Source organism: Hydra viridissima, unplaced genomic scaffold (genome assembly GCF_058129835.1).
Source record: "Hydra viridissima isolate aposymbiotic clone 2 unplaced genomic scaffold, HvirCarnegie_v1 scaffold_6, whole genome shotgun sequence".
Classification (NCBI taxonomy): Eukaryota; Metazoa; Cnidaria; class Hydrozoa; order Anthoathecata; family Hydridae; genus Hydra; species Hydra viridissima.
Window position 1 is genome coordinate 18,821,117 of NW_028324305.1, and position 27,361 is coordinate 18,848,477.

Consider the following 27,361-nt stretch of genomic DNA (forward strand, 5'->3'; position numbering starts at 1 on the left):
TTTCTTCTGCAGCGGATGTGTATAAAAAATTGTGTAAAATAACATAACGCAAAAAAAAAAGTTTAAACTTAATTTTCAGTATTAAAAATTTTAAAGTAAAATTTTTTAATACTGAAAAAAAAAAAAAAAAAAAAAAAAAAGAACAAAAAAAACAAACTGCTTTGCAGAAAAGTTTTAAGGCGGTGGACTAAGTTCTAAAACCAAAAGGTTATTTGTTATAAAAAGACCGTTACAATTCAAGTAAAACTAAATTTCAGTGCAGATAAACAAACGTTTCTTCATAAGTCTTGTTCCACGGGTTGGCACTTTTAGATTAAAGATTTTCTTTTTTACAAGAGGATTGTGAAACTGAAAAATGTCACAGAGCATTCATTAAAATGGTCTACTTATCATAAGTTTAGTATTTCTAATATCATTTGTCTCTATGAGTTGGTCAGGAAATAAATGAAAATTAACATAAACAAATTTATTTTCTACTTAACTTAAAAAAGATATATAAAAAAGAATAACATGAGTGTTACCACAAAGTGTGAGATAATAAAGTTAAGCTTGATTAGAAAAACACGAAAGGGAAATATTAAACTAAAGGTGTTAAAATAAATAAACTCTCTTAAAGTGACAAAAACGTGAACAAAGAAATTTTAAAAAACGTCAAGTTTAAGCATTCAGTTGAAATTAACTTATTTAAAAACAAAAGAATGAAGTAAAAAATAAAATCGGATTCAAATATGCGGTTTTAACTATCTTTTTCATATCTGTTTATATCAATTTTTAAATCTTTGCTTTTAAATTCCTTAAGAATAATTCGGTGCTTTCAGATTTATGATTTTAATTGTTTCTTGGATATATTTTCCAGAATGATTAAGACTGTATAATGCATTTATCGTATTTTCAATATCGGCGCAACTCAAGTTGCTTAAGGATTGATTTTTTTTCATTTCAACCTCCAAATATTTAACTTCCTCTTTGTAAGACTCAAGACTTTTTTTCAATGAGAGAAGTTTGTTAACACTTTGCTCGCCATTGAGATTATTTGTTTCTTCTTCTTTAACCAAATAGCTCATGTATTCTACTACTTCATTGTTATAAGGGGCAAGCGCATGGTCTTTTAGGAAAGTAGCGAACTTAATGCTTGCTTTTTCAAGTTCTTGAAGTTCTTGAGTGAAGGTTTCAAGTAAAGTTTGTTTCTTTTTAATCATTTCTTCTTTTAATGTTAATGCAGAGTTTTCGCTTGAAAAACGCTTTTCTATATCTTTATCCACAATAGTTTCAAGAACGGTATACGTTTCGTAATAAATATGCTTGTGTTCCTTATAACTGTGTTGACAACTACCATTAGTACACTGATTGTTTGCCATGCAAGCGCATGATTTTAATCCTTCATCGCCAATAGTCTCCATAGAAACATTGCTTAAATAGCAATGATCATGACAAGCATTATATTGAATTTCATTACCAAAAGTTTTTTTGCAACTTGCGTTTGTGCACACAGTTTTGGGATATGGAATTTCATTTCTTTTCAACACTACTTGCTCACTTTTAAGTTTTTGTTTTAAACTTTCTAAATTAGCTGTTGTAGATTTTAGATCATTGATGCTCTCAGTCATTAGAGTACTGTTACGGAGCATATTATCGCTTACATCTGCTATCGGCCGAATTAGTTTAAAAATCATATCTCTTGCATTATTTAGGGTTAGAGTGCTTCTAACAACATGGGGTTGTAAATTAGAAATATACGTTATCAATCTCCGAGTTTCCTTTGTAGCCTTGTCCCAACTTTCTAAAAAGTTGCTCTTTTCTTTTTCTTCAAAATGCATGGGGTTATGTTTGTTTTTAATAGCAGCTAGATACCTGAAAGACTCACTGTCGAAACAATAAACGGTGTTTTTTTCAAATGTAAACTTAAAATGCATGTTTTGAGAAAAAAATTCTTTTAAGCATTTTAAAGTGGCTCCTGGCTTATAAAAGTTTTCCCTTGAATTCGTAAAACAATAAATAATGTTTTTGCCTGCTTCCTGATGTAAGTGTGTAAGCAACTCTTTTATGCAATATTTAAACATAGCATTTAACCTAGATTCGTTTGCTTTAAACAAAATACAAATACCATGTAACTCTTGAAAGTTAGATATTTCTTCAAGTATATGTTTCATGTTTATTTTGTCTTGATTAATTCCTCTTACGTCGCCAATACCAGGTGTATCAATCAATGTAACCTGAAAATTTTCAAACGGAAACTTATAAGACTTGCACTTTTGAGTTGAAGACTGTCCTATATTATAATTTTCATTAACGTCTTCCCCAGTACACACAGTATATTCATTATAATCATCATCTAACAATGTGAATTTAGTAGGTATGAAAGAGATTAGCTCGTTATATTCTGCTTCCTTCAAGGTTGAATAGCTTAAGTAGTTTATGAATCCATTAATCCATGTAGATTTTCCCACTCCAGTTGCTCCAAGAATCAAAATGTTCAATTCTTTAGAAGCTGTGGGTGTTGTTGAAGCTGCAGTTACCTTACCAAACAAAGTAAAAGAAAAAAATATTTTTATTGGATGTTAAATAACAACAATAATTTGTTAACAAACATAATTGAAAAAACTCGACGTATTTTTGTAATGTTTACAAATTTTAATTATAATATAACAAATTTTACCATATAAATACAACAAATGTAAGGATGACAGGCGTTTGTGACTAACTGTATAATTTTAATCACCGCCTTACATATACGCTTCGCGTATGTTTTAACTAATTTACCTTGAAGTAGCATTAAATTTACAAATAGCTTAACCCTTTCTTGCACTGGGTTGTTGTAGAGCAACAAATTGAAAGTTGATGTTTTTAAGGTGGAAAACCCCTGAAATTTATTTTGAGTAAATGCCAATATTTTATAAACTTAACTTCATATACATAAAGCAAATAACGAAATTAACTGAGAAAAACAAAAAAAAAAATTTTTGGGTAGGATGGTAGCTGTAGCAGGTGCCAAAAATACCAAAATATTGAAAGACTCCGGCCAATGTATCTTAAGATGTACACAATTTTAACAAAATCTTTTTTGCATACTTGTTCTAACAAGGTAGTTCTCTGATATGAACGAAGCAGATTTTTCATAATAATGTTTAATAGGCTAATATATTGGTCCAAAGTACATGTAAAAAGTTTGACCGACTTTTATGACTGTTGACCGATTTAAGGACTGGATTCAATTTTTAAAAAAATCTGTCAGGTTTAAATCCCAGAAGACAGTCAAACAAATTCATACTTAAAATTTTAGCTTAACACAACTTTTAGTTATTTAGCTATGCTGGCCGGCGTCTTAAAAACTCTTCATCTGAGAAAAACAGCTTTTAAAAATGCTAACATAAAAAATTTCAAAATAGTGTAAATAAATATGCAAATCTGTATATAATAGAAAAAGTTAAATCTTAAACTGCACCAGTTTGATATGGGTTTTGCTCTTTTTTAAGAGATTTGTTATATCGACTCTTCTTTTTTCCACGAATTACTTGTCTGCGTTTCTTTGCTCGCTCTGTGTTCTTATATATGGCTAAGTATAATCGCTTTTGATTAATTTTCCAACATCCTTTTAACAAATACTTTCCAGGTCTTAAATTCATTTTTTCTAAAACTAAAACACTAGCTTGTCTACCAATGTTAAAATGGACAACTGCATCAAAAGTGCAACATCAATAACATTGGCCGTTAATTCTTGAGCAGCATCCATCATAGTGTCTTCAGCTACAGATTTTACTGCATTAGTTTTATAACAATTTAAATTATAAATATTAGTAGTCATTGGTTTAGGCATGTCCATTAATGATATAAATCTTTAGAATCCAGAATAGCCTTGACCACATGATCTCATAGTATATACAGCCCTGGTATCAATATCAAAACATTTTTGTATATTCAATGTTGAGGTATAAAATTCTCTTGAATAATCACATAAAAGCAGTTAACATAAAGATAAGACGCTAAACCTTTTCTCTTGTTTTCATTTTCAGAGAGAAACAACTTAGATGACATACATTCCGGACATCTAAGGGTAGAAACTGCAGAATTTAGTATTTCTAAATCTATAAAACGGTATCTAGCAATTATAAACTAGATAATTTTGCTCTTGATGACGACATTTTTTTAATTTTTCTAGCAAAAGCACATAATTCATCAGAATTAAGAAAGTTAAAATCAACTGGTTTCCCCATATTTACATTTACTTCTTCAACACTTGTAGAAACATTTATGTTCATATCTACAATATTCGGTTCCATATTTACATCCATATCAACATTATTTATAACTAAGTTCTTTTTTACATTAAATATTTTTTTCCTTTTATTATTTTTAGCTTTTGTTTAACTCTGCAAGCCTTAGCCATTATACAAGATTTATGATATATTTATCAGCTTTCCAGTAACTATTTTTATACTCAAGCTGTTTTGAACAATTGAAAATACAATTTACTTGATGAGATATATTTTCATATAAAAAAAATAGGATTTTGGACTATTTTTTAGTAAAAGCAAAAAATAGTGCCGTTGTTATAGCGGTTGTTAAGGAAGCATAAAATACTAAGGTTCATTAAAATCTATTTTAATGAAGATCTATAGCGAATTTTCAAAAATGCTTTTCAAATGGTGAATCTCTGATAAATTTTGTACAAAACAAGAAAACAATATTTTTTTTCAAAAATTTCTTATTTCTGAGGGGTTTTCACCTTAAGCAACGCGCATATGAAAAAGCAATGGGTTTTGGTTTATTTGTGTGTATTTTAAAAAACAAAACAAACTTAAACTTGAAATTACATGTGTTTCTAAATGGCGGTTAGAGTTATGAAAATATAGGCTAATTTGGTGTGTAAGGTCCTTACTTTTCTCCGACTAAAATGAGTAAATATCTGGCGCAATATAGTCAAACAGAAAATTTTTAAATCATCTTTAAACTGAATTTTAATCATTGTATAATTTGTATAAGCTTTTGCATAAAAAGTAGCCTAGATAAATGAGTGGAATAAATGAGTTGTATAACTAAAATGCTCTTTAAGGATCATCGATTTTTGAGAATATCAGTAATTATAAAATTATGCTTAAGAGCTACTACTAACTGATTTTGATGTTCTCTTACTGTTATTCTTTTTTTATTTCTATTTTATAAGCACTATTTTACTTTTATATACACTTTACCGATTCAATAAGCATGTGAAAACATATTTAGATATGTTTTTTGAAAAAAAGTAATAATGCAAAAATTGGTATTGCAATTCTTTTTAGGCTAAATGAAATGATTCCTTTTAGAAAACTCTATTGCTCTGCATCCAATAAATTAACAGAATTTAGTAATAGTGATATTTCTGATGTTAATGTTAATGAAAACTTTATACCTAAATTTTTTATTGATAAAGATTGTGACTATGGTGTTTATGAATCAGCTGATAGTAAAAACGATGATTCATGTAAAATTAATGTAAATCAAAATGAAGATAATAAAAAAAGAAAACAAAACCATACTAAAAACATGTCAGGCCATGAGTGTAAGTGGCATAAAGTTACACCTAGTAAAATAAATATTGAGCTTCTTGGGGATCCTTTTCCAGCTCTTACTTTATTTTTCTATTTCCATTAACGGGAATTGTTGTTCAGCAACAATAAATGAAAATCAATTAGAAAGTAATTTTTAACAATGTGGATTATAAATTTTTGTCAAAGTAAGTATTCAAAGTATTTTTATTCTTATGATTAAACGTGATTCAGATTGAGAAACATCTTCATATTAAATTTAGTGTGCGTAAAAATTAATTAGAGTGGTTTGCAAAAATATAGAGTCAGTTGATTTTTAATATGATTTTTTAAATATTTTTTTAAAATTAAAAGCAAAGAAAGCAATTTAGTAATTTACATTTTTTAAATTTTGTTAACAGTGGTTTTATGAATAAAATAAGAAAAATAATTTTTTGAAAAAAAGTAATTTAATATACTTTCTTATGAGAAATATATACAACTGTTAAAAAAAACAAACAAAAAGACAGAGCAAAAATATAGAGTCAGGGTGCATTTTAGTATTTTGTATGCGCACCACGAACTTTCACACATGCACGAATACTTCTAGGCATAGATTTAACTAGTGGATGCATAATTCTCTTGGAAATTCTTTCCAAAGCTTTCCTAAGGTCTGCTGCAATTGCGCAACACTAGCTATGCTCTCTTTGACCCATCTCTTGTCTATCCAAACCTAAATGTCCTCGATGGGATTAAGATCTGGAGAACGAGCTGGCCAATGCATGATCTTAATATTTTTCAGATCAAGCCAGTCTTTAACCGAGATTGCAGTGTGAGCCGTTGCGCCATCGTGCTGAAAAATCCATTGTTGTCGTCTTCCGTAAAAACCTCTGGCTGTTGGCAAAAGTTTACGTTCGAGGGTCTCTTTGTAGTTTTACTGGTTAACTCTGCCGTTACAAATGTTGTATGACCCTGTTTCTTTATGGGAGAAGCATCCCCATTTTTCCACTGATCCTCCTCCGCATTGTATCCTTGGTACACAAAAACGCTCTATGAACTTTTCACGAGCCAGCCTCTTTGTGATTGATCTTGACTTCCAATTTATTACCTCAAAATTGGATTCGTCGCTGAAAATGACTTCTGCCCTGTCATCTGCAGACCAGTAAGTCTTTCTCTACACCACTTTAATTTTTTTAGGCGATCTGAGACACGCGAAAGTGGTTTTTGAGCAGAGACATAGCAATCTAAACCTTTTATATTTAGGCATCTTCGTACAGTCCATCCACTAACATTACCATACCAGGCGTATTTGTGAAATCCTTCAGCAAGTTCGCGTTAAGAAATTTTAGGGTCTTGTCTAACCTTCCGATAGATATAACTTTGGTTTCTTGAAGTTTGCTTTAAAAGCCTACTAAGTCTTAGTAAATCTTTGACACCATTATGTAGCTCGTGGTTTTTCAACGTTGTTTGTACACATTTAACCGAAAAATTGCACACTGGAGCTATTTCTGGTTGGCTTTTTGTTTTATCTTTTAGCAGATCTACAATTTGTCATCGTACAATGTCTGAAGCAGCTTTTCTGCCCATTTTTATCATTTTACTTTACCAAATAATTACCAATGCGAACAGCTCAAGATATAATAATAATAGCTTAATTTTATTTTCAAAAGAACGTTTACATAGTTCGGAAGAAATCAACCACGAAATTTTAGATCGCTCGGATAACATTTCGTTGAGATATTTCAAGTTAAGTGTTAAATTTGAGTTGACTCTTTATTTTTTCTACATTAGAAATACCGGTACGTTCTAATTGCATTAATAATTACTCAAGACTGGTTAACCTAACGAGTTCGAATTATTTACCATTTGATAGAGAATCAATTAATTAAGACATTTAATACGCTTTTAATCGTATTAATTAGTTGCTTTCAAAGATAATTTTGAAAAAAAACAAAATTTCATGCAAAAAAAGTAGTGACTCTATATTTATGCAACCCATTGTACTTTTACTATTTAAATATAAAAGTTATTTTATTGCTGTGATAGGTGTACCATAATGATATCTACATAAGATAAAAGAATTATCTTTACCTTTCTTCCTTGGTACATTCCCAAAGATAGTTGATCACTTATCTAAAGTAAAAATATAAAAGTCCTTTTATTGCTGTGGTAGGTGTACCATAATGATATCTACATAAGATATAAGAATTATCTTTACCTTTTTTCCTAGGTACAATCCAAAAGGTAGTTGATCACTTTTCTTAGCCAGTTGTTCATACATTGAATGCATATTGGTTTTATTTTGAAAACCTTATAAAAAGTTTCACCATTAGCGGTTGTTTCTTGAAGCTCTTATGTTTATATAATCGATATAAGCTCAATTTACTTGCTGACTATGTTTGCAAACTACTATAGTATAGCAACTGAAAGTTTTGACTAACTTAAAGCTTTTATTTTAAACTTGGAGCATAATCTTTATATTATACTCTTCCAATGGCGGCTTTTATCCCAGAATTGTTTTACCACTCCTGCAATTATTTTATTGTTTGTTTGCAGCCATTGTCTTCCACCGAAAAAATGCTTGTGTAACCTTGTAGTTACGTCTAACTGAAAGTATTTTCTTAACCAACAATAATTAGTTTCGATGACTAATCTTTAGAAAATTTCATTTGAGTTTTCAGATAATGCCAAATATTTTAAATTACTTTTAGAGGATTATCTCCATCGAAGCTCGTTAATTTTTTTTGTATGATTGAGGCAGTTTGTATCAGTTAAAAGTGTCTCTAGATATATAGATTCTGTTGGTAAACATTTGGGAAAATAAAAGTTATTTACGCTATCTTTCCAATAAAAAACCATTTCTTAGGGGATCTATTCTGAAGGTTATGAGTTTGATACTTATGTGATTAAAAATCAAAGGGTGGTGTTTTTTAGAAACGTTTGATTGAATAAGAATACATGGAGATATTTGGCTTCCTAAACAGTAAAAGGTGAGATAATAAAAAAATTTATTTATAAATATATATATATATATATATATATATATATATATATATATATATATATATATATATATATATATATATATATATATATATATATATATATATATATATATATGTAATATCACGAGCAGTAATGTTTTATATTTGTTCAATGTTCATTCTTGTCATCAACATGATCTAAAGAATAACTTTATGATAACAATCATGGAAACATACCAGATATTTTTCTTTTTCCGATAAAAGAATGGGGAACCTTACATAACCGGCCCTCAATTTATCTTAAGTTTTAGTAGCTTAATTAAATATGAAGTTTCAATCTCATTTTATTTTCGTAATACACTAGTATGCATATTGAGCAAAGGATGAACAAAACCTAACATTGACTTTCAATTTAAACAAAAGTAAAAAAAAAAATGTTTAAACTAAATAATGTAAGCAAGAAATTATGAACACATTGTATGAGCAAATTATTACATGTAAGCAAATTTTATAAAAAGATATTATTAAACTTAATAAATCAAAGAACTAATTTTAAAAAAGCGACTTAATATAAGAAGAATTTAGATAAATTAATGTAATAAAGTTACCTAAAATGATAAATATTACCTAATAAATTTTAATTTACTTTACGTAACTTATTTACATTGGTTTATCTGAAATAATTACTTACGTTTAGTCATTTATTTTGATAATAATTTATTACAACAAACTTCATGTTAATGAATCAATTTGAATAAATTATTGTAAATAAGGTGAGACAGATAACATAAAACAATCAAATTAGCATAACTAAACCAATATAAATAATTTTTTATGAATAACTAAATGTAACTAAATATATATATCTTCAGTCTTTTAGTAAACAATCTCTATAAGTAAACTTATGTTTATATATTGTTTTTAAGTAATACTTTCAAATTATAAATAATTTGAAGGCGTGTTTTTCTTTTTGAAAGCAGTTAATTTCTAACAATCGCAAAAGCTAATACTTTCTATTCCTAAAAATTGCCTTCAGGCGGTAGGGATGTGAAATGACTATTATCTGCGAATCATTATTATAACCCTTTTTAGTTTAACAAAACTATAAAATACAGTTAATGAAGAAATTTCCGTAACGAAAGCTTTTTTTCTTTTTTTAATATAAATTCTATAATGGCGGAAAAAGTGTGAATTTTAACTATTAAATATGATACTTTTGAAGTAGTGATAAGAAATTAGATTTTTATGTAAAATTTATTATTTTTCAAAAGTATCAGATCAGCATAAACATAATTTTAAATTATTAAGTCTTGTGTTCAATTCTTTCTCCAGTTATCATGTTTTGAGTTAAAGTATCCATAAATTTTACACGGAGAATAATGGAAAACGAAAACAAAATGTTCAAAGTATAAGTTATCTGCTTAGTAAGCACCAGTTTTATATGGATCTACAAACTTTATTATTTTCAATTTATTAACAACTTCTCCTATTCCCTGTCGTCAAATCGCGAGTTTAGAATTATTTTGTTCTATCTCCAATTTTAAACGTTGAGAGAAAGTTTTTGATTTTATTTTTAAAAGTAAAAATTACTTAAAATTTTAGCTTTAATTTTCGAAGAAACAATAACTTATGCTTTATATAATCTATGCTGAAACAAATTATTTAGAAGAAAATTTAAATGGTAAAGCGTATTTTAAAAGTAATCATTACTTACAAAAATTAATAACTTATTTTCTCCCAACCTTTTAAAATGGGAGAGAGAACAAAATAATTCTAACCTCGCCAAATACAACTTTTGTTTAAATTGAGCATTTGACTTTATTTAGGGCCTCGTTTGCATTTCTGAGTTTTTCCATGTAATGATTTAGTTAACAAATCCTCAGCCATTATGTCCTCAAAAATGGGTTGAAGTAGACTCTTTATCGAAAGGGTAAATGTGTTGGAGGGTTTGTGATCATTTTTGTCCTTAGACCAGTATTTGCAGCAGCTATTAGTTTCTCGAAGGTAAAAGTTATAACGCTCAAGCAGACCATTTGTGTTTGTGAAATGAAAGAGTATTGCGTGTATGGCCTTTTTCATAGAACAACCATTCGAAAGCTTTGATCTTATTGCCTACCATAACAACTCTGCATAGAAGCAATCCATTTATTAGTAAGTTGAACTTTTCCAGAAGCAATATTTTTTGCTCGTTTGTAAGATTTAACAAGTTTGCATTATCGGGTTCCTAAGCGTTTCTGCGCAAGTTCAATGCATTCAAGCTTTACATAACGTTGTTGTCCCAAGCAAACCACTTATATCAAAATAATTTAGGCAAATTGCTAATGTCCAAAATTTACAAAATAATGCCTATATTAAAAAAAAAAAAGCTAAGTTATATTAAAAATTGCTTAATGATATTTTACAAGATTATGGAAGTCACAGAGATTTTTGGATGATTATATTATATTGACAAAATAAAGTTTTTCGAATGTCCAATAAAGCTTAGTTTTTTGGACTTACTCGTTTTGCTTGTGACAACGACAATAATTTTTTTTGAAAATGCATTTCAAAGGTAAAAAATGCTGTTCAAAATAACTAGGCTTACCGAGAAAACTATCTTTATTGTAGTTTCTTTTAAATTTTACATTTAGACCGCGTGTATTGTTGTAGTTAGTGCATCAGATAAAAACGTAATTTGATATAGCGCTAAGATTGACATCATCGCTGGGGTTCTGATGGGATTCACAGGCTGCAAATATAAATCCAGCTTCAAAATATAATTTAATGATCCTTGAAATGGAATGAAAAGTTTCAATAATTATAGGAAGGTCGTATAAAAAAAACAATCGGTCAAAAGGCAACTGAATGTTCATAACGAGAATTTTAGAGAACTTTCTCTAACGTTTATCAAATCAGAAAAAAAAAAGACTTTTAAAGCTTGGTCACGGCTAAGTTGCGCTTATTGTTACACTTATTGTCTTTAACCGCTATGTTATTGTTTTTCTGTTTTAAGTTTTGAGCTTTTATTATCGGTTTTCAAATAGCCATATTTTAGTTTTAAAATAGCCGAAAAAAGTGGCACGTTTGTTTACTCATTTCAAATGTAACCTGTTTGAAAATAGTCTTAAAAACACGTTGTGTAAATATGATATAAATTCAATCACAGGTTATCTCTTCATCATTTTAGTATTATCTAAACTTCAACTTGCGTGCAAAAAAAAAATTAAGTTCCTTATTAATAGCTATTGTACTCAATTTCTAATTTGAGCTTAATTTGATTATTAGTTAAATTATTTTCTATAACACAGTCAAAGTATGTTGTTTGGTCAAACAGCATTTTAACAAATTATATTACATAATCTATAATACCTGCTTATTTACCACCTGAGATTCCTTAATTTTTCCCGATACTTTTATTCAAATTAAAATTATATGCCCTTAATTTAGCTTCTTGTTTTAAAGAATTGACATGACGGGTTTTAATGCAAGACTTATGTTATTAGATCTTTCTTAGTAACTTTACTAAGATTCCTGCTTTTTAATAATGTTATTAAGGCGTCTGTTTTCAAAATCAGCTTTGCGTCTGAAATATTTATTACTGCCTCTACAGCAGCATTAGCTATTATCACTAGTACAAGTAATTATAAAAATAAAAATAATAGTTTTCCCCACAAGGTTTTACATTTACTCCGGAAACGAAATTGAGAACCTGAAGGTACATCAATTCGCGCTTTCAATAGTGAACAGTATTTAGGTAACTAAAATATCATTTACCAAAAACAAATATAGGCTCATTTGTTAACGCTTTATTAGTAGATCAGGTAACGCTACAGGGTATAGACATTAATAACATTTATTCATAATTTCTGCGCACTTTGATATCATTATAATATCTTTCTCTAGAAATAAACCTCCTCAACCTTTAGAGGTTAATTTAGATAAACATTGCGGTAATTAGCTGATTGTCATTCTTATCTTGAGAATTACAATCAGCTAAATACCGCAACAAAAACAAAATTAATTTAGAAACAAAGTTGAATATTTTATAAAACATAGCCTCACATTTACGAGGCACTAAATTGTGGATATTTAAAAAACCAGCGAGAAACTCTCGAAATACTAAGAAATGTTGCCACCCTTATGGGTGAAGCTTACACATCAGGTTATTTTGCTATGTTGTTGAGTGATGATTCTACATCAGTGCGTCGATGAAAAACATCTGCATAGTAAATACCACTCCTTATAACTTCATGACAATTTGTGAAAATAAAGCCTATGACCACACCAAGCTCTAAATAAAGTTTCAGATGAATTGGTTTACTAGTTCAGGATTTATGGCAGTTTCAGTTAAGTTTTTTCTTCATTTTTTGACATTTCCGCCTTTAAATGTTTCCGATTATTGTCATTTCTGACCACTATTTTGAACAATTGGGTTTCATGAGGCTTCTACTAGGTTATTGCAAAACTTTTGATTAATATTGTTTTTTTGCTACTTGTTCGATTTTCATTCAATAAGGCAAAATAATGATTCCGCTATTCAGAGCATCATTAGACTTGCCTTTCCCATAATTCCAAAATCTCAGGATTTTCTAAGGTGTAAGCTATTGACAAAATACATTAATATCCACAAAAATGGTTTACAAGCTAGACAAAGGGGTTCCAACAAGAAAACCATATTTTGGAGTCCTTATATACAGCTTTTTGACACTCGAAACCCACTGAAGTACCTAAATCTGCAAAAAATAAGATAACAAAGCTATAGTTTAACTGCTTATTTTGTTCTATTTCTGTGAAGGAGCATTCTCTGATAACATATAAGCTTATATTCTTTAATTTTCTTAAAAAATGTCCTTGGTTTTTGACATGTGTGTCACTCTTTTAGCAGAAATGCTCTGAAACTCTCTTTCTAGCTCTAATTTCTCAATACCTATTTATTTAAAATAAAAAAAATAGCTTTTAAGGATTCAAATGTCTTAATAACTTATGCTAATCTCAAATAAAGAAGGTTCTGCAAGCAGTTGATTAAATATGCATAATATTCAGGTTGGTCAAGCAGCTCAAATATCTTGCTTTGAACTCTGGATGATTTTTTCCTTCTTGCAACTTGGCAAATATTGATAAAAATGTTAATGTGCTGTTTCAATGGATTGTTCAATATAGGGTCCAAAGGAGGATTATTTATGGCTAAGGAAATCCTTGAGGTCGTAGAAGACAGTATGAGTTTTGGGTGTTACGCTTGCACAATCAAATTATCAATTACCATCTCTTTGAAGGTTCGATTATTCCAGAATAATCCGGCTGAAGCAAGCCTTGATAAATGGAATCATGATTGAATACTTCAATCAAGAAAAACATGTTTAGGGACCAAAATTGTCTTAGCAAGTTGCAGTAGAACTTCCATATTGTTTAAAAGCTTTCTGCATTCATTTTCCTCAAACTGACCCCCATGATAGGAGCTCAGTTGAATGTGTGGTTCTGCTAACCACTTCTCAACTTGAAATGATTATTTACAATTCCTAAAAGGAGATGCAACTTCGTTCGTGGGATGATTTACAGAATTAGAGTATAGTCGGGTACGCTGATGATTGGCTTTCGAGTTGAATTGCGTAACTTTTATGAATGTATTTTTGCATCAGCAACATTGATCAAGAGACTGGAGACTAGATTTGATTGAGTGCAGTGTTCGCAAGTTTCCAAAGTGGGCAAGACTTTTGCAGTCTATATCATACCATGCGAATGAGTGCATACTTGAGTGGGTTTGCAGATCACACATTACATTTTCAATCTAAATGTCACAAGCCAAAATCAGTTTAAGTCCATTTGAATTGATCAATGACCAGACTTGATCAATATAAGAGTGTGTTCGTAACAAATCTTCTGATACTACTACGAGAATTTGTGTCTTGACCCTAGTGTCTTCGCCATCCTTTGAGTCAAATGTTGTTTTTGTGGCCCACAAGTTTCTTTTTAAGTATTTTCAATGCTTAAACAAAACTTGAGAGAACATTTGCCCCTGTCGATACCCAAGTTTTCCAAATAACCACCGGAAATCTTACGAAATCGAACGACGTGTGCAACGACTCGAACTGTGCCAGAATTTCCTTTTCCATCTGATATTGTCAAGTTATTATAGATAAAGGTATCATTTAATGTTGACTTGCCTTTAAGAACTTCAGGTAACACTTTGGCTCCACTATCTTGCCGGGTGTGAATAAAATTGGAAGCCCACCGGTTGCACTAGTAGGCACAGCAGTTCTTTGAGGGGATGAGTCCTTGTTGGCTATCAATTGAGATACTGTTTGATCTGCTGCTTTGGTACATTTTGCCGCGAAGGATTGAAGATTTTCTCTTTAAAAGGGGTAGCGCACTTCCAATTTTCTTCATAAGCCCTTCCTTGATTTGGTATTTTGCCAATAAAATCCAAATATAGAATGGGAAACGTAACCAATAACGGATAATTATTTGATTACTTTGCCTCTTACATACAGAAAAGAAAGATATGTACACTAGGAGCGATTCAACTATGTAAACTAGGAATGAGAAAACAAGATATTAACTATGGTAGCAACAAATAGCATCAACACCTCTTAAAAGATATTTATTTTTAAAAAAATTACCCATTTTTTATTATTGTAATGCACTTCATGTATGCCACTTTTTTTTTTTTTTTAATAAGAAATTGTCTAGGAAGTCAACATAATGTAAACTTACTTAGAGTGTTAAGTGAGTTTTCATTATGTTGACTTCCTAGACAATTTCTAATTAAAAGCAATCTGTTTTAATCAAAATTGACAAACTTATTTAATTAAAAGTGATTGCACCTTTAGATAATTTTTATGAAAATTTTCTGTAAACTTTTTTCTTCTTCGACTCTTTTAATTAATTTTGACTAAAAAACTGTTCTTTGAGAATAGAATTTTATTATGGTTGTAGAAAGGGGAGGCAAAAAAATAGTTTAGCTTACAAAAAGGTAATTATAAAACGCAATTGTAATCTCTCAGGTACCTATCCTAACCATCTGTAAGCCCTTAAGTTTTTCAGTTCATACCCTCATGAGTGATTTATATAGGAAAACTATGAAACCAAAGCCGAACTAGTTGTTAAAACAGAGCTTAATTCTCTATCATTCATAATAGTGATAAAAACTGAATGTAAAATAGTAAGTGAGGGTGTTCATTTGTACTTATTCTTGTTGATTGTTGTAAATATAGTATATTGCATAGCTTCTGTTTCATTTTCAGGCCTGAAACCGAAAAAAAGCCAAAACATTCAATTTTCTCGAGTGACGTCATTATAAAGAGGCTTTGGTCAACAGAAAAATTGTTTTGCCAATAAACCTTAACCACTTTATTTAGCAACTTTAAACGACCATTATATCTGGAAATAGTGAAAGGGAATCAATTGAAAATTTATACAGTTTTAAATGACCATAGGCTACACTAGTAGCAACTTTTATTGTTTTGTATGGCGTAATATTTATGTAATTGTTTGGTTTTAGAGCCGATAATCTTTACTTTTCAATTAGAGCAAAAAAACACTCAACTCGAACCTTAAAAAATGAATTTTTGATCTGCGGACGTAATTAAATGATTTCAAAATTTGAAGCACAATGTTTGCTAGGTTGGTCCTATTGGAATCCGTGATATCAGCAACCTGCTATAATATGGGAACAAAATCATTAAAAAACAAGTTCATAAACAGATTTTGTCTAAAATTTAACAAACCTATTTTTTTATTCAAAACTTTTAAAGTTTTAGTTAAAAAATAGACTTTTTTAACTTTTAAATAATAGTAAGCAATAACAGTTTTAAAAACTCACCACGTCTTTTTTATAATTAATATCCTTTGATGACATTTTATCCTTACATTCACCTGAGCTATAACTTCATAAAACATTTGTTAAATAATGCGAATTTAATTACAAAATATGATCATAATTGGTAGTAAGCACTACTTGAAGATCTACCATAGCGTTTTGCTTGTAATTTCCCTTTTCATCTTCTCCACAGCTATCTGTTTTTACTCTTTTAAAATTCTTTTTAATTTGCTCCTTTGCCATCCTTTTTCAATTGTTCTCTTTAAAACGACTTCTTTGGATGATATAAGATAGTAACATTTTGATAACTTGCAGTTTAAGAGGCAACAACGAAAGAATTGAACGTTTTTCACAAAATATTGGTTCAAAAATTAACATTCGCAAAGTAAACACTATTTGAAGAACTTTTTGTGAACAGATTTTAGCTTTTGATTTTTGTTGGGATCAATAAATTTTGGATGTTCTTATTCTTTTTTACTATTTCCAGACTATATTAACAAGTAAAGCATAACTTGAAAAAATAATTGAAGTCGGATACTTTCCTGCAACGTCTCCCAAATTGCGAAAGTGTCTTTTATTTTTTTATCATTCAGCGTCAATAACACGTTACTCAGCATATTCAAAGTATCAGAATCTGCTGCTATAGTTTATTAACTTAAGTTTATCTGTACGATATGTAAACAATAATGCGTTTTTACAATTAAATGTTTGCCTTATTAGGATGATACACGTGATATGTGTATCATCCTAATAAGGCAAACATTTAATTGTAAAATGAGGTATAATATATATCTTTAAATTAAAAGTCCCCGTTTGGACAGATAGAAATATGAATATAAAGATTGAAATGCAGAGAGTTTAATCATAACAAATAATTTTTAAATGAGTACATTATCTTTGAATTACATTAAATCACTTTAGAAATAGTTATATTTGAAATGATTTTATAATATACGATATGTGTTATATGCATATATATATATATATATATATTATTACTATAATACAAACTAAATAATTAGCTTGGTTTATATTACATTACTTAAAGTTTCACGCAATAGCGATCATCAGATGTTATAAACCGTAAAAAGACGTAACGACAAAAAATACGAAAAAAATACGAAAAAAGTGCTATGGAGTGTCTGCTATGATGGCATTAAAGTTTTTTATTAAAAATTTATTTTCATGGCGGCACTTTGATGTTAACTCGCTTCTTTTATTGAGCAAGCCTAGTTTCGACGTAATGATGTGGAACTTTTCAGTCAAGCACAAATTACAGTGATTGCCACCAGGTTTAAATGGTTCTGCCTGATCGAGAATGTTCCACGTAAGGATGGGTTCTAAACCTTTACTTTTACACTCCCATACAAATTTAGAAAGTTCCGTGGAGTTTGCTTTACTTTCATAACGAAAAGAATTCCTATGCTTATACCATCTGTCTTTAAAAGTTTTTTCAGTTAGACCAATGTAATAATGCCCCTTTTCTTGCTGCTGGGTTTTTACATTGCAAATATAAATAAGGTTTTTCTTAAGGCATTTTCCATTTAGTGGGCATGTAGCGGTTTCTCGGCAATTGCATGATTGGCTATTATTGTCAATAGTATAAGATAGTATTCTTTTGTTATGAGCAGTAATAATTTTCTTAACATTTGGGAGGCAGCTGTAACTAACTTTTACGGTGTTCCGGTTAAAAAGTTTGTGGAATTTATGTTCTTTTGGAAAGCATTTATCAATTAAACCCAAAAATGTCTTTGCTACGTTTGTTCTAACGTTCAGTGAGAACGGAGGGTTAAACCAAATAACGTTTCGTTTTCGAGATCTTGCACCACGTTTTGGCATGTTTTGATTGAAAAAAATTTTTTCTTTAAATCCGCAGGAATTGAGAGCGTTGTTATAAAACGGTGCGGCTCCATTAAAAACCTCTTTGTTTGAAGATATATTGCTGATGCGGTTAGAAATCATTTTCGGTATTGATTTGATGATATTAGGTGGGTGATTGGAGTTGACGTTAATATATATAGGGTTATCTCCTGGTTTTCTGTAAGGTTGAAAAGTGCTGTCAAGGAGATTGAGTGTGGTATCGAGGAAGTTTACAATTTTTAAATTAGATCTAATAGTGATAGTAAGGTTGAATTTATCTTTAAAAATGTTAACAAAATTTTTCTTTATTTTTTCTGACTGAGGGCCGCTGATATTATAGAAGCAGCAGAGACCATCATCTCTATATAGTCCTGTGGTGTTGAGCCCGTATTCTCTGGCAATAGTATATAATATGAATAGGCCTACTAACTCGCACAGTTCGGCTCCGTCAAAACTTCCCATTGTAACGTCAAAATCAGGGTCGCCTGATTTTTTACTCCACATATTATTTCCTGTGAAAAGTAAAGTTTTCCTAGTATGGTAGATGATATTGATTGATTCATCAGGAATTATGGTGAACTTCTTAGCGTGTGTTAAAGAATCTTGAAGTAATTGTTTTGAAATAGAAGGGTAAAACTCATTAATGTCGTATTGAATAAAAGTACATAGCTTTTTGTCTGGTATGGACTTGAACCACTCTATTACTTCTCTTGTGTTATGCCATTGGTGCACGAGGGTGGCTTTTCTCACTCTGCTATTAATATCATCTAATAACACTTTGCTAATTTTCCCGAGTTCTGGTTTAGCGGGGTTTATTAAACGGCACTGAGGATTATTGACAAAATTTTCCTTGTGGTCTTTTAGGGTAATAAATGCTGTGTTCATGGCTAGACATTCTATTCTATCGTCTATGTCCAAATTTTTCGCAATTTTTTTAGCCTCAATATTAATACTGTTATACTGTGTTATATCAGACTTTTTGTATGTTTTAGTAATGTTTTCAGTATAAAGCTTCTGATACGAAGGTTTATCTAGCTCATATATGTTTCTAGTTTTATCTGCAAAGACGAACAAGTTATTTGAAGATTTTACTTTTGCAATGTCGTGATGCAATTGTCTTTGAAAATCATTTTGAATATTAGTAAATGAGATATTCTTTATTAGCTTTAGCAAATCATTTTCAAAACTTACGAGATCAGGGTGCTGTGGTGGGGATTTTCTTGATTTGAGATCATAATGGTAAACAGGCTTCTGGTTAGGATCATTTTCGCACATCAAAGCTTTCCATCTCATACGTTTTATAAGTAATTCGACTTTCTCCGTAAAATATTTTAAGTATTGCTTTTTGGATGGTACTGGTACGTTCTTCATCGAATAGTTGAAATAATGTTTCTTCATAATTTATAATTATTTAATGTAACCGAATATATTAGAGAGTGCTCAACTTGAAGGAGCGATAATATAGATTTACTCTTACTGGAAGTATTAACATAATTTCTACAATACTATATATATATATATATATATATATATATATATATATATATATATATATATATATATATATATATATATATATATATATATATATTGCACTACTAATTTAAATGATTTGTAATGTTTTTTAAAACTACGAAATTAAAAATCTTATTTTGTTTTTGTTATTGTCACAAGTTAGAGAATGTTCATTGTTACAAATTACATTGTTATAAATATCGGGAAAAACTGAACAAAATACTGCAATAACTGGGGCTGTATTATTATCAGCTTGTCAGATATTTCAGAAACTATAGTTTGCGATAACTTACAGGTGAATGGTCCATTTAGCCACAAATATTTAGGTCGCCATTGAACACCAATACAAAATGATTGCATGCAGTCTTATAAAAAACCAGTAATCATCCCAAAACTCAACTCTGTCTTAGGTGAATCCCAAAATGATAGGGAGGATCTCTTCTTTGAATCATCCAGATCTCTTCTTTGAAAAAAAAAATTGAATCAGCTCTGTTCGAAGATATAATTTATCTGGGTGTATGATCTTATGACAATATTCTCCGATGCTGTATGCAATACATCCTAAAACAGGCCAGAGACCAGCCTTTAAATTGTTAAATAAAGAATACCATCAATGTTCATATGTAATGTTAGTTGACATATATCAGCCAACCTTTGAGATTCTTTAGTCAATTTTGAAACCAGTACTTTATTCCAAAAAAATGCAAAAGTGTCCTTGCTTCTTTAGGAACATCTAAACCATTTTTTTGCAAAATATTGAGAAGTCCTGTTATAATGCTTTGAGAAACATTGTAATTTGTAGCCCATTTAACAAGGTCATCTTGAATACTAGTAATTCGTTTGCTTCCTCATTAGAAACTTTAAAAGATTCGTTTTCATTCTCTTTATCGGAATCAAAGTAACGATACACCCATTCACAACATTTATCTAACTCCAGACCAGCAAAATTGTAATCCTCTTTCATAGATTCAAAATTAACATTTATATATGTTTTATTAAAACTTTTTGAATCAGCAGTCGACGCTTCAACAACAATAGTTGGACTTTCATCACTTAAAGAAGTAAAAAAATTATCAAAATGAGTTTGAAAATAATCAATAATATTTGCAAAATTGTTTTCTTCATTTATATCAAATGATGCTGATGATGTAAAGTTGTTACTTGATAATTTAATACCGCTAATTTCTTCATTACTTTTGTATTTACTTTTAAGGGAAGTCATCTTTTAACATTAAATAGAAATGGCTTGCGAAGAACACCACATTTGCCTTGTAAAGTATTTTTATAAATTTAATGCATGCACATCATAAGCTTTTATTATAATAAATCGGTTTCACCGATTGGGTCCCTGGTTGAACCCCCTCTAAAATCCGTCTGCAACCCAACCCTATTTCCCAGATAAAAAACACGCGGGTCCCTATAGGTTGTGTTTACTGGAAAGACCTTAACAAACTTATTAAATTCCAAAAGCAAATCTAACTAAGCTATTAAAACCAAGAACCAGAAAGCTAAAAGCTTACAAACGCTGGATTAACAATAGTTAGGTTATAACATTTAAGGGTCAATAATAGTTTAATAAAAGAAAAGCCGATATATTTAGCGTCATCTTAAAATAGTTAAATTATTTAAGCTATTAACATCTTAAAGTATAGATATTTGAACAAAAAGATGATGATTTTCCTTTTTGAACAATTTTCATAAAGGTAATTTACTTTCCTAATTTTAAAAATAGATTAGCTAAATGGACCACCAATCTGACAGTCAAAAAAATGAGCGGAGAGAGAGCAATACAGATGCACCTCATGCAAAAGAAACAAATGTTGAGCAATCAATTATTTATCAGCAAACCACACCAGTTTTAAATGAAAAAGAGTTGACCATTCTAATTCTTAGCGAATCTGGTGCAGGAAAATCGGCTTGGATTAATGGAACTTTGAAGTATGTAAGCTTAATAAATGAAAGGTCAAGTAATCCCGGTGACAAATCTACAATTATTGTAATGGACGACACTAATAAATTGTTTTCTCAACTTTCGATGAACGCTGAGAATTGTTCAAAAGAGGATCAGCGAAAAGGGGAGCATTTTAAATGGAATTTTTTATACAAAAGTTACGCTATTACGTTGGTTGACACGCCCACACTTTGTACTGAAAGTGGCATAGAGCAGTACCAAAAAAATTTAGTGAAAACTCTTAGCACAGCATCAAACAGCATTAAACAGATAAATGGTGTTTGCATTTTTTTGAAGACAAATGGTTCACGACTTGTTAACAAAATTCATGATGTCATTAAGAAAATCTCTAGTTCTCTACAAAATGATTTCACTAAAAATATTGCGTTTTGCTTAGCGAAGACAAGAACTTATTTTTATGGTCTAGGAAATTTCAAAAAGAGTTTAATAGATGTTTTAAATACTCCACAAATGAATATTCCACTTGACGAAAGTAGAGTGTATTGCTTTGAAAACGAATGGATTAAGCTTCTTCACGCTACTAATGAAAAAAATAATCAAGAGCGAATTCCAAAAGATAGGGAATCAATCTATTTGTATAGCTTTCAGAAGTCAGTAGCTGAGATTGACAGATTGTTCAAAGATATTTCTGAAATGCAACCTTTTTTGATGCAATTTGCTCTTGATCAAAAGGATTGCAGTTATAACGAAGTTGTGTGTGGTAATATCAACAATGACTCCGCAAAACCTAAGCATTTTGCAAAGAGTAAAATTAGAATGTCACCTACATACATAAGCTCAGATAACAGAGCATTTTTATCAATTGCTTGCCCTAGTGAACTTTGCGCTCAAACTTCTAAAGCAAGCGGCAATATGAAACTTCCAACAGACACTGAGCACCAATGGTTTTGTCCAAACTGCGAAGAAAAAGTTCAATTTGGATTTGACGGTAATTTTTATTGTCTCTGTGGTAGCGCTTTAATTGATACTTACAAATTTAAGTGTCCGTACAGTGATCACAATAAATATGAAGAACATTACAACCTAAAAGAATTATTGAGAAAGCTTATCCCTTTTGAGAAGATAAATATTTTGATTCTTAGTGAGTCTGGTGTGGGAAAATCAGTATGGATAAATGGATTTGTTAACTACCTCACTTACTTCAGCATAAAAGAACATGAGTTAGGTTCACCCAACAATGTGAAACCATTTTTTATCAACTTAACGGATAAAGAAGTCAATGAAATAGCCGTAAATATTCAAACAGAAACAAGCAATAAACAAAAATCAGAACAATCTTCATATCAAATTTGCAAGCCCTATAGTTTCCCATTCAACAACAATTTAATAAGCTTGATTGATGCTCCAAAAGCCTTGGAGAAAAAAGATATTAGAAGAAAGCAGTATATAACCAGAATTCTAAATATAATTACAACTCTTAAAAAGGTAAATGGTATCTGCTTTTTAATGAAGCCGAAAAAATCCAACCTGATTAACGAAGTGCATAATATCGTTACGGAGCTGCAAAAAGCATTTTCAGATGACCTCTGCAAAAATGTAATGTTTTGTTTTACAAATTCAAGGACTTATTTTTACAGTTCTGAAAACTACGCGAAGTATTTAAAAGAAAATTTTTCAAAATACCCTACTAATAACATACCAATTGAAAAAAGTACTGTATATGACTTTGAAAATGAGGCTTATAGGTTTCTTGAAGCAATCAGAAATGAAAAAGACCGAGCACAGTTTCCTAATGAATTGAAAGCTAATTTTTATTTAAGTTTGGAGAAGTCATTAACAGAGACTCATAGAATGATTGAACACGTTTTTGAACTGAAACCTTGTAGATACAATTTTATGAAATATACATTTTACAACTGGAGCAATTTTTTAAATGCAAATGTATATGTGGGCAATATCAAATCAAAAGTTGGTTCAGTATGGGAAATTCTTAAAGGTATTGGTTCCAACTTATGTCCTATAGAAATTAACATTCTGCTAATTGGTGAATCTGGTGAGGTAGAATCATCTTGGATTGACGCAGTTAAAAACTATTTCCAAAACGCAAGTTCAGAATATAACAAATCAAACGGTTGCTGGAAAATAGACCATATAGTAGAAACTAAATCCAGTAACGAAAAGAAAATGGACGGAGATCAAGAATCACAGGTTGTAAAATGTAAAATTTACAGCTTTCAAAACATTTCTTGGGCAATTAACTTGATTTACACGCCTGCAACTTTATACTATAGAGAAGTTGAGCATATCAAAAGAATTATTGAAAACATTTTCAAAAAACTTTCACCTTTCAGAAATATACATAGTATTTGTTTTTTACTGACATCTAAAGAGTCAAGTTTGATATCCAAAGTTCAACCCATTATTGAAGTGCTTAAAAAATTGGAACAAAATGTTAGCAAAAATATAACGTTTTGTTATACAGACATTAGTTTTGAAAAAAAAAGCGAAGATGCTTTAAAATTAGTTCTTACAAAAAATCAAATTAGTGACCTTGAATTGGCAAACAACACGTTTTGGTTTAATGGGGTCTCAAAGAATTATCAATATGAAAGAAAAGAAATGATTTCGAGAAACTTTTCTCAGGAGGCACGAAGAATGTTTAAATATATTTCCGAATTGCAGCCGATCACTTTAATAAGTGCTGCTAGCAAAAAAATAGGATTGTTAAGTCATCTTGCAAGAAGTAAGTCTGAAATGGTAACAACAGGCTCAAAACCTGTTCAGATAACATATTTATTTATCAACTGCATAGATAAAAACTGCTTTCCAGGTACTAAAGTTCAATGGTTTTGTTCAAAATGTACTGTCAAAATTCTATATGGATTTGACAACATGTTTTATTGCGATTGCGGATACGCTGCGGTCGACACATACGAGTTTATGTGTCTGGGAAATGGTCACGGCCAGGAATATAAAGAATATGCCAACCTAAATGAATTTCTTTCAATACTAGAACCGCTAAAAAAAATGAATATCCTGATTATTGGAGAAACTGGAGTGGGAAAATCTACATGGGTAAACGGGTTTAAAAATTTTAGTGCGTATTCAAGCTTAGAAGATGCTGAGTCAAATGTTCTCCTTAACCTAATACACTGCAAATTTACATTAACGGATAATGATTCTAATGAGATTACAGTATTGACCGGGCACGATTCGAATGAAATCCAACTGTCAGGACAGTCATCAACTCAAATATGTAAAACTTATTGCTTTCCATACGAACGTTACTTCATTACACTGATCGATACCCCTGGTTACGGTGATTCGAGAGGTGTAGATCAAGATATTAAAAACTTTAAAAACATTTTTGATATGCTTTCAAGTTTTGAAGAACTAAGTGCGATTTGTATTTTATTGAAACCAAACAACCGAAGACTTGATATTATATTCAGATACAGTTTAAAGGAGCTTTTGACCTATTTTCATCGCGATGCTGCCAGAAATATCTTGTTCTGTTTTACAAACTCTAGAGGAACAAATTATAAGCCAGGAGACACCTTACCAACCCTCAGAAGTTTCCTTTCGGATTGTCTTCAAGGATTGATAAAATTAGATAAAGCAACCTTGTATTGCTTCGACAGCGAGCCTTACAGGTATCTTGCAGCAAAACAAAATGAAATCCAGCCAGTACAGTTTTCAGAAAAAGAAAAAGCCATTTATTCAGAAAGTTGGATGAAGTCAGTAACAGAGACTCAAAGATTTATAAACTATATCTCTGAAATTGCACCTCATCATGTTCAGAAAACTAAGGAAGTAATTGCAAATAAATATAAGTTTTTAGAACTTAAAAAGGAAATATTTGAATTTCAGGCCCAGCATGAGAGTATCATCAGGAATAAAAATGAAAGAAAAGATGAAGAAAATGTTTCAAGTGAAACTTTACAAACCAAAAGCTCAGATAAAGTATTGAAAGAACTTGCAAAAGAATTAGAAGCTACATGTGATTATCTTCGTAAAAATGCGATTGCAACTTACAACGATGAAGAAACTGAGTTTAAGGAGCACTATCGAGATATTGAAGATGGCACTAAAGGTGAAAGTAATACTTAAAAACATTAAAATTTGCCAATTTGTTGTGATTCTATAGAAAATAGAGTTTCTGGTTTGAGCAAAAATTAATCATGGTAGAAACAAGACAAACACTGCAGTAATGATGAAATTTTTTTAAATAGTAATATTTCATCTTTGTTTTAAGTATGTTAGAGATATATTAGGGAGAAAGGGCGACAAAGTTTTCTTCTGATAAACACATTCTTACATTTTTTTTGTGTGATGATTTGACCTGATAAAAAAACTTCCAACGGACATTGATTTATTATAGCACGAAAAGGCTTACTATCATTTAAATTAGATGCTGGATGGATTTAATCGTTTTTAGTTTTTTTATGTAGACGCTTTTCTGATGGCAGTATACAATCCATGTGTGTTACACTTATTAATAAGAAAAACAATCAATATAAACGATCAATATATTTGCTGCTAATACCTGTGTTTTTAAATCTCTCTAAAATACCAACAATAAAAATGGTGCTAACAATTACAATAATAGCTTGATTAGAAGTTTCTATTATAAGTTTCACAACAATCACTACTACGTGTATGGTGACAATAATACCGGAAATTTTTTGTTTTTATGCATATGTTTAGCTTAACTAGAGCTCAAGAAAGCCAATTCCCGTAGTTCTTGTTAGCTTGGGTATTCGCTGTTTTGAAAGAAATTGTTTTGAAACTAAGGGGATTGAAACCCAAGTAACTTCAGAAACTCATGCTTTGGGGTTAAAAAATAGCCAAAAAAACTATTGGTTAGGCTTAACGGTGTGAAGAAGAGCAATATCGTATAATAAAGTTTTTGAACTTAGCAGTGATGTTTCGAATTAGGCGAACAACACGTTTTCTGGCCACATGGATAATAATTTAATAACAGAAAGTTTATTTAAAGTTTTTTTTTTATTCGGAATAGTAAAGGATATAACAGTATATGTTTAAGGTCGTTGCAACTTTAAAAAAGAAAAAAAAACAAGAACCTTTAGTTGAAACCATCATAAAAAATCTCTTCGACATAAAGAAATGTATCAACAAGCAGGAAATAATTGATTAAACTCATCCGCCAGAAACGAGATGTTTTAATCATCTGGTTGTGCTAGTAAATTATATTAGCATCGGGTAGAGGTTGAAGCTGTTTTTGATTAAAACGAAAACTCTGCGGCGTTCTATAGATTATAAACAACTGTATTGGGAGTAACGTTTTTGATTTCAAAAAGTTTGAACTTTCTTAGTTTCTAGAGTTAAACATTATGCTGCCTTTATTGTTAATTCCTAATAGTTTATCACAAGGTTTTCCGCGGCATTAAAAAAAAGAAAATACAGCATTTTTTCATTTATACCTGATTGGTTTACAACAATTGTACTTTGAACTTGTGTGTGTGTGTTAGGAATGTAATGGTATATAAATCTATCACTTGGTTACAATTTTTATCAAAGATATTGTCATCCATATGCTAGCTATGCCTAAAGAGGCATATTGACCTTTGATTATGTGATGCGCAACGATCGGAGAATTAAAGTGCTCAATATTAGACTTTTTATGTTTTTGTGTAAAAGACATACAGTCAAACGAATAGCTTGTATTACAGTTATTCATTTGACTGTATGTCTTTTACAGCAAACATACAAAAGTTTTCAAGATAATTTCTTTTTTACAGATATGATTATGAACAAAATAAAAAGAATTACA

General features: G+C 30.2%; 3 protein-coding genes across 3 annotated transcripts; 2 read left to right on the forward strand and 1 right to left on the reverse strand.

Annotated features, from left to right (window-relative positions):
* Positions 1 to 454: 454 nt before the first annotated feature.
* Positions 455 to 8,120, reverse strand: LOC149887382 (uncharacterized). The gene is made up of 3 exons (XM_090090641.1): positions 7,720 to 8,120; positions 7,593 to 7,634; positions 455 to 2,516 (listed from the first exon to the last, which is right to left on the reverse strand). Exons 1-3 carry the CDS (start codon positions 7,789 to 7,791, stop codon positions 795 to 797), a joined length of 1,836 nt encoding a protein of 611 aa, XP_089946767.1. The 5' UTR covers positions 7,792 to 8,120; the 3' UTR covers positions 455 to 794.
* LOC149887383 (uncharacterized) lies at positions 4,331 to 8,415 on the forward strand. The gene is made up of 2 exons (XM_090090644.1): positions 4,331 to 6,527; positions 6,570 to 8,415. The coding sequence occupies exon 1, from the start codon at positions 5,287 to 5,289 to the stop codon at positions 5,626 to 5,628; it is 342 nt and encodes a 113-aa protein (XP_089946770.1). The 5' UTR covers positions 4,331 to 5,286; the 3' UTR covers positions 5,629 to 6,527; positions 6,570 to 8,415.
* LOC149887384 (uncharacterized) lies at positions 8,205 to 26,638 on the forward strand. The gene is made up of 2 exons (XM_090090640.1): positions 8,205 to 8,491; positions 21,388 to 26,638. The coding sequence occupies exon 2, from the start codon at positions 21,397 to 21,399 to the stop codon at positions 25,675 to 25,677; it is 4,281 nt and encodes a 1,426-aa protein (XP_089946766.1). The 5' UTR covers positions 8,205 to 8,491; positions 21,388 to 21,396; the 3' UTR covers positions 25,678 to 26,638.
* Positions 26,639 to 27,361: the final 723 nt, after the last annotated feature.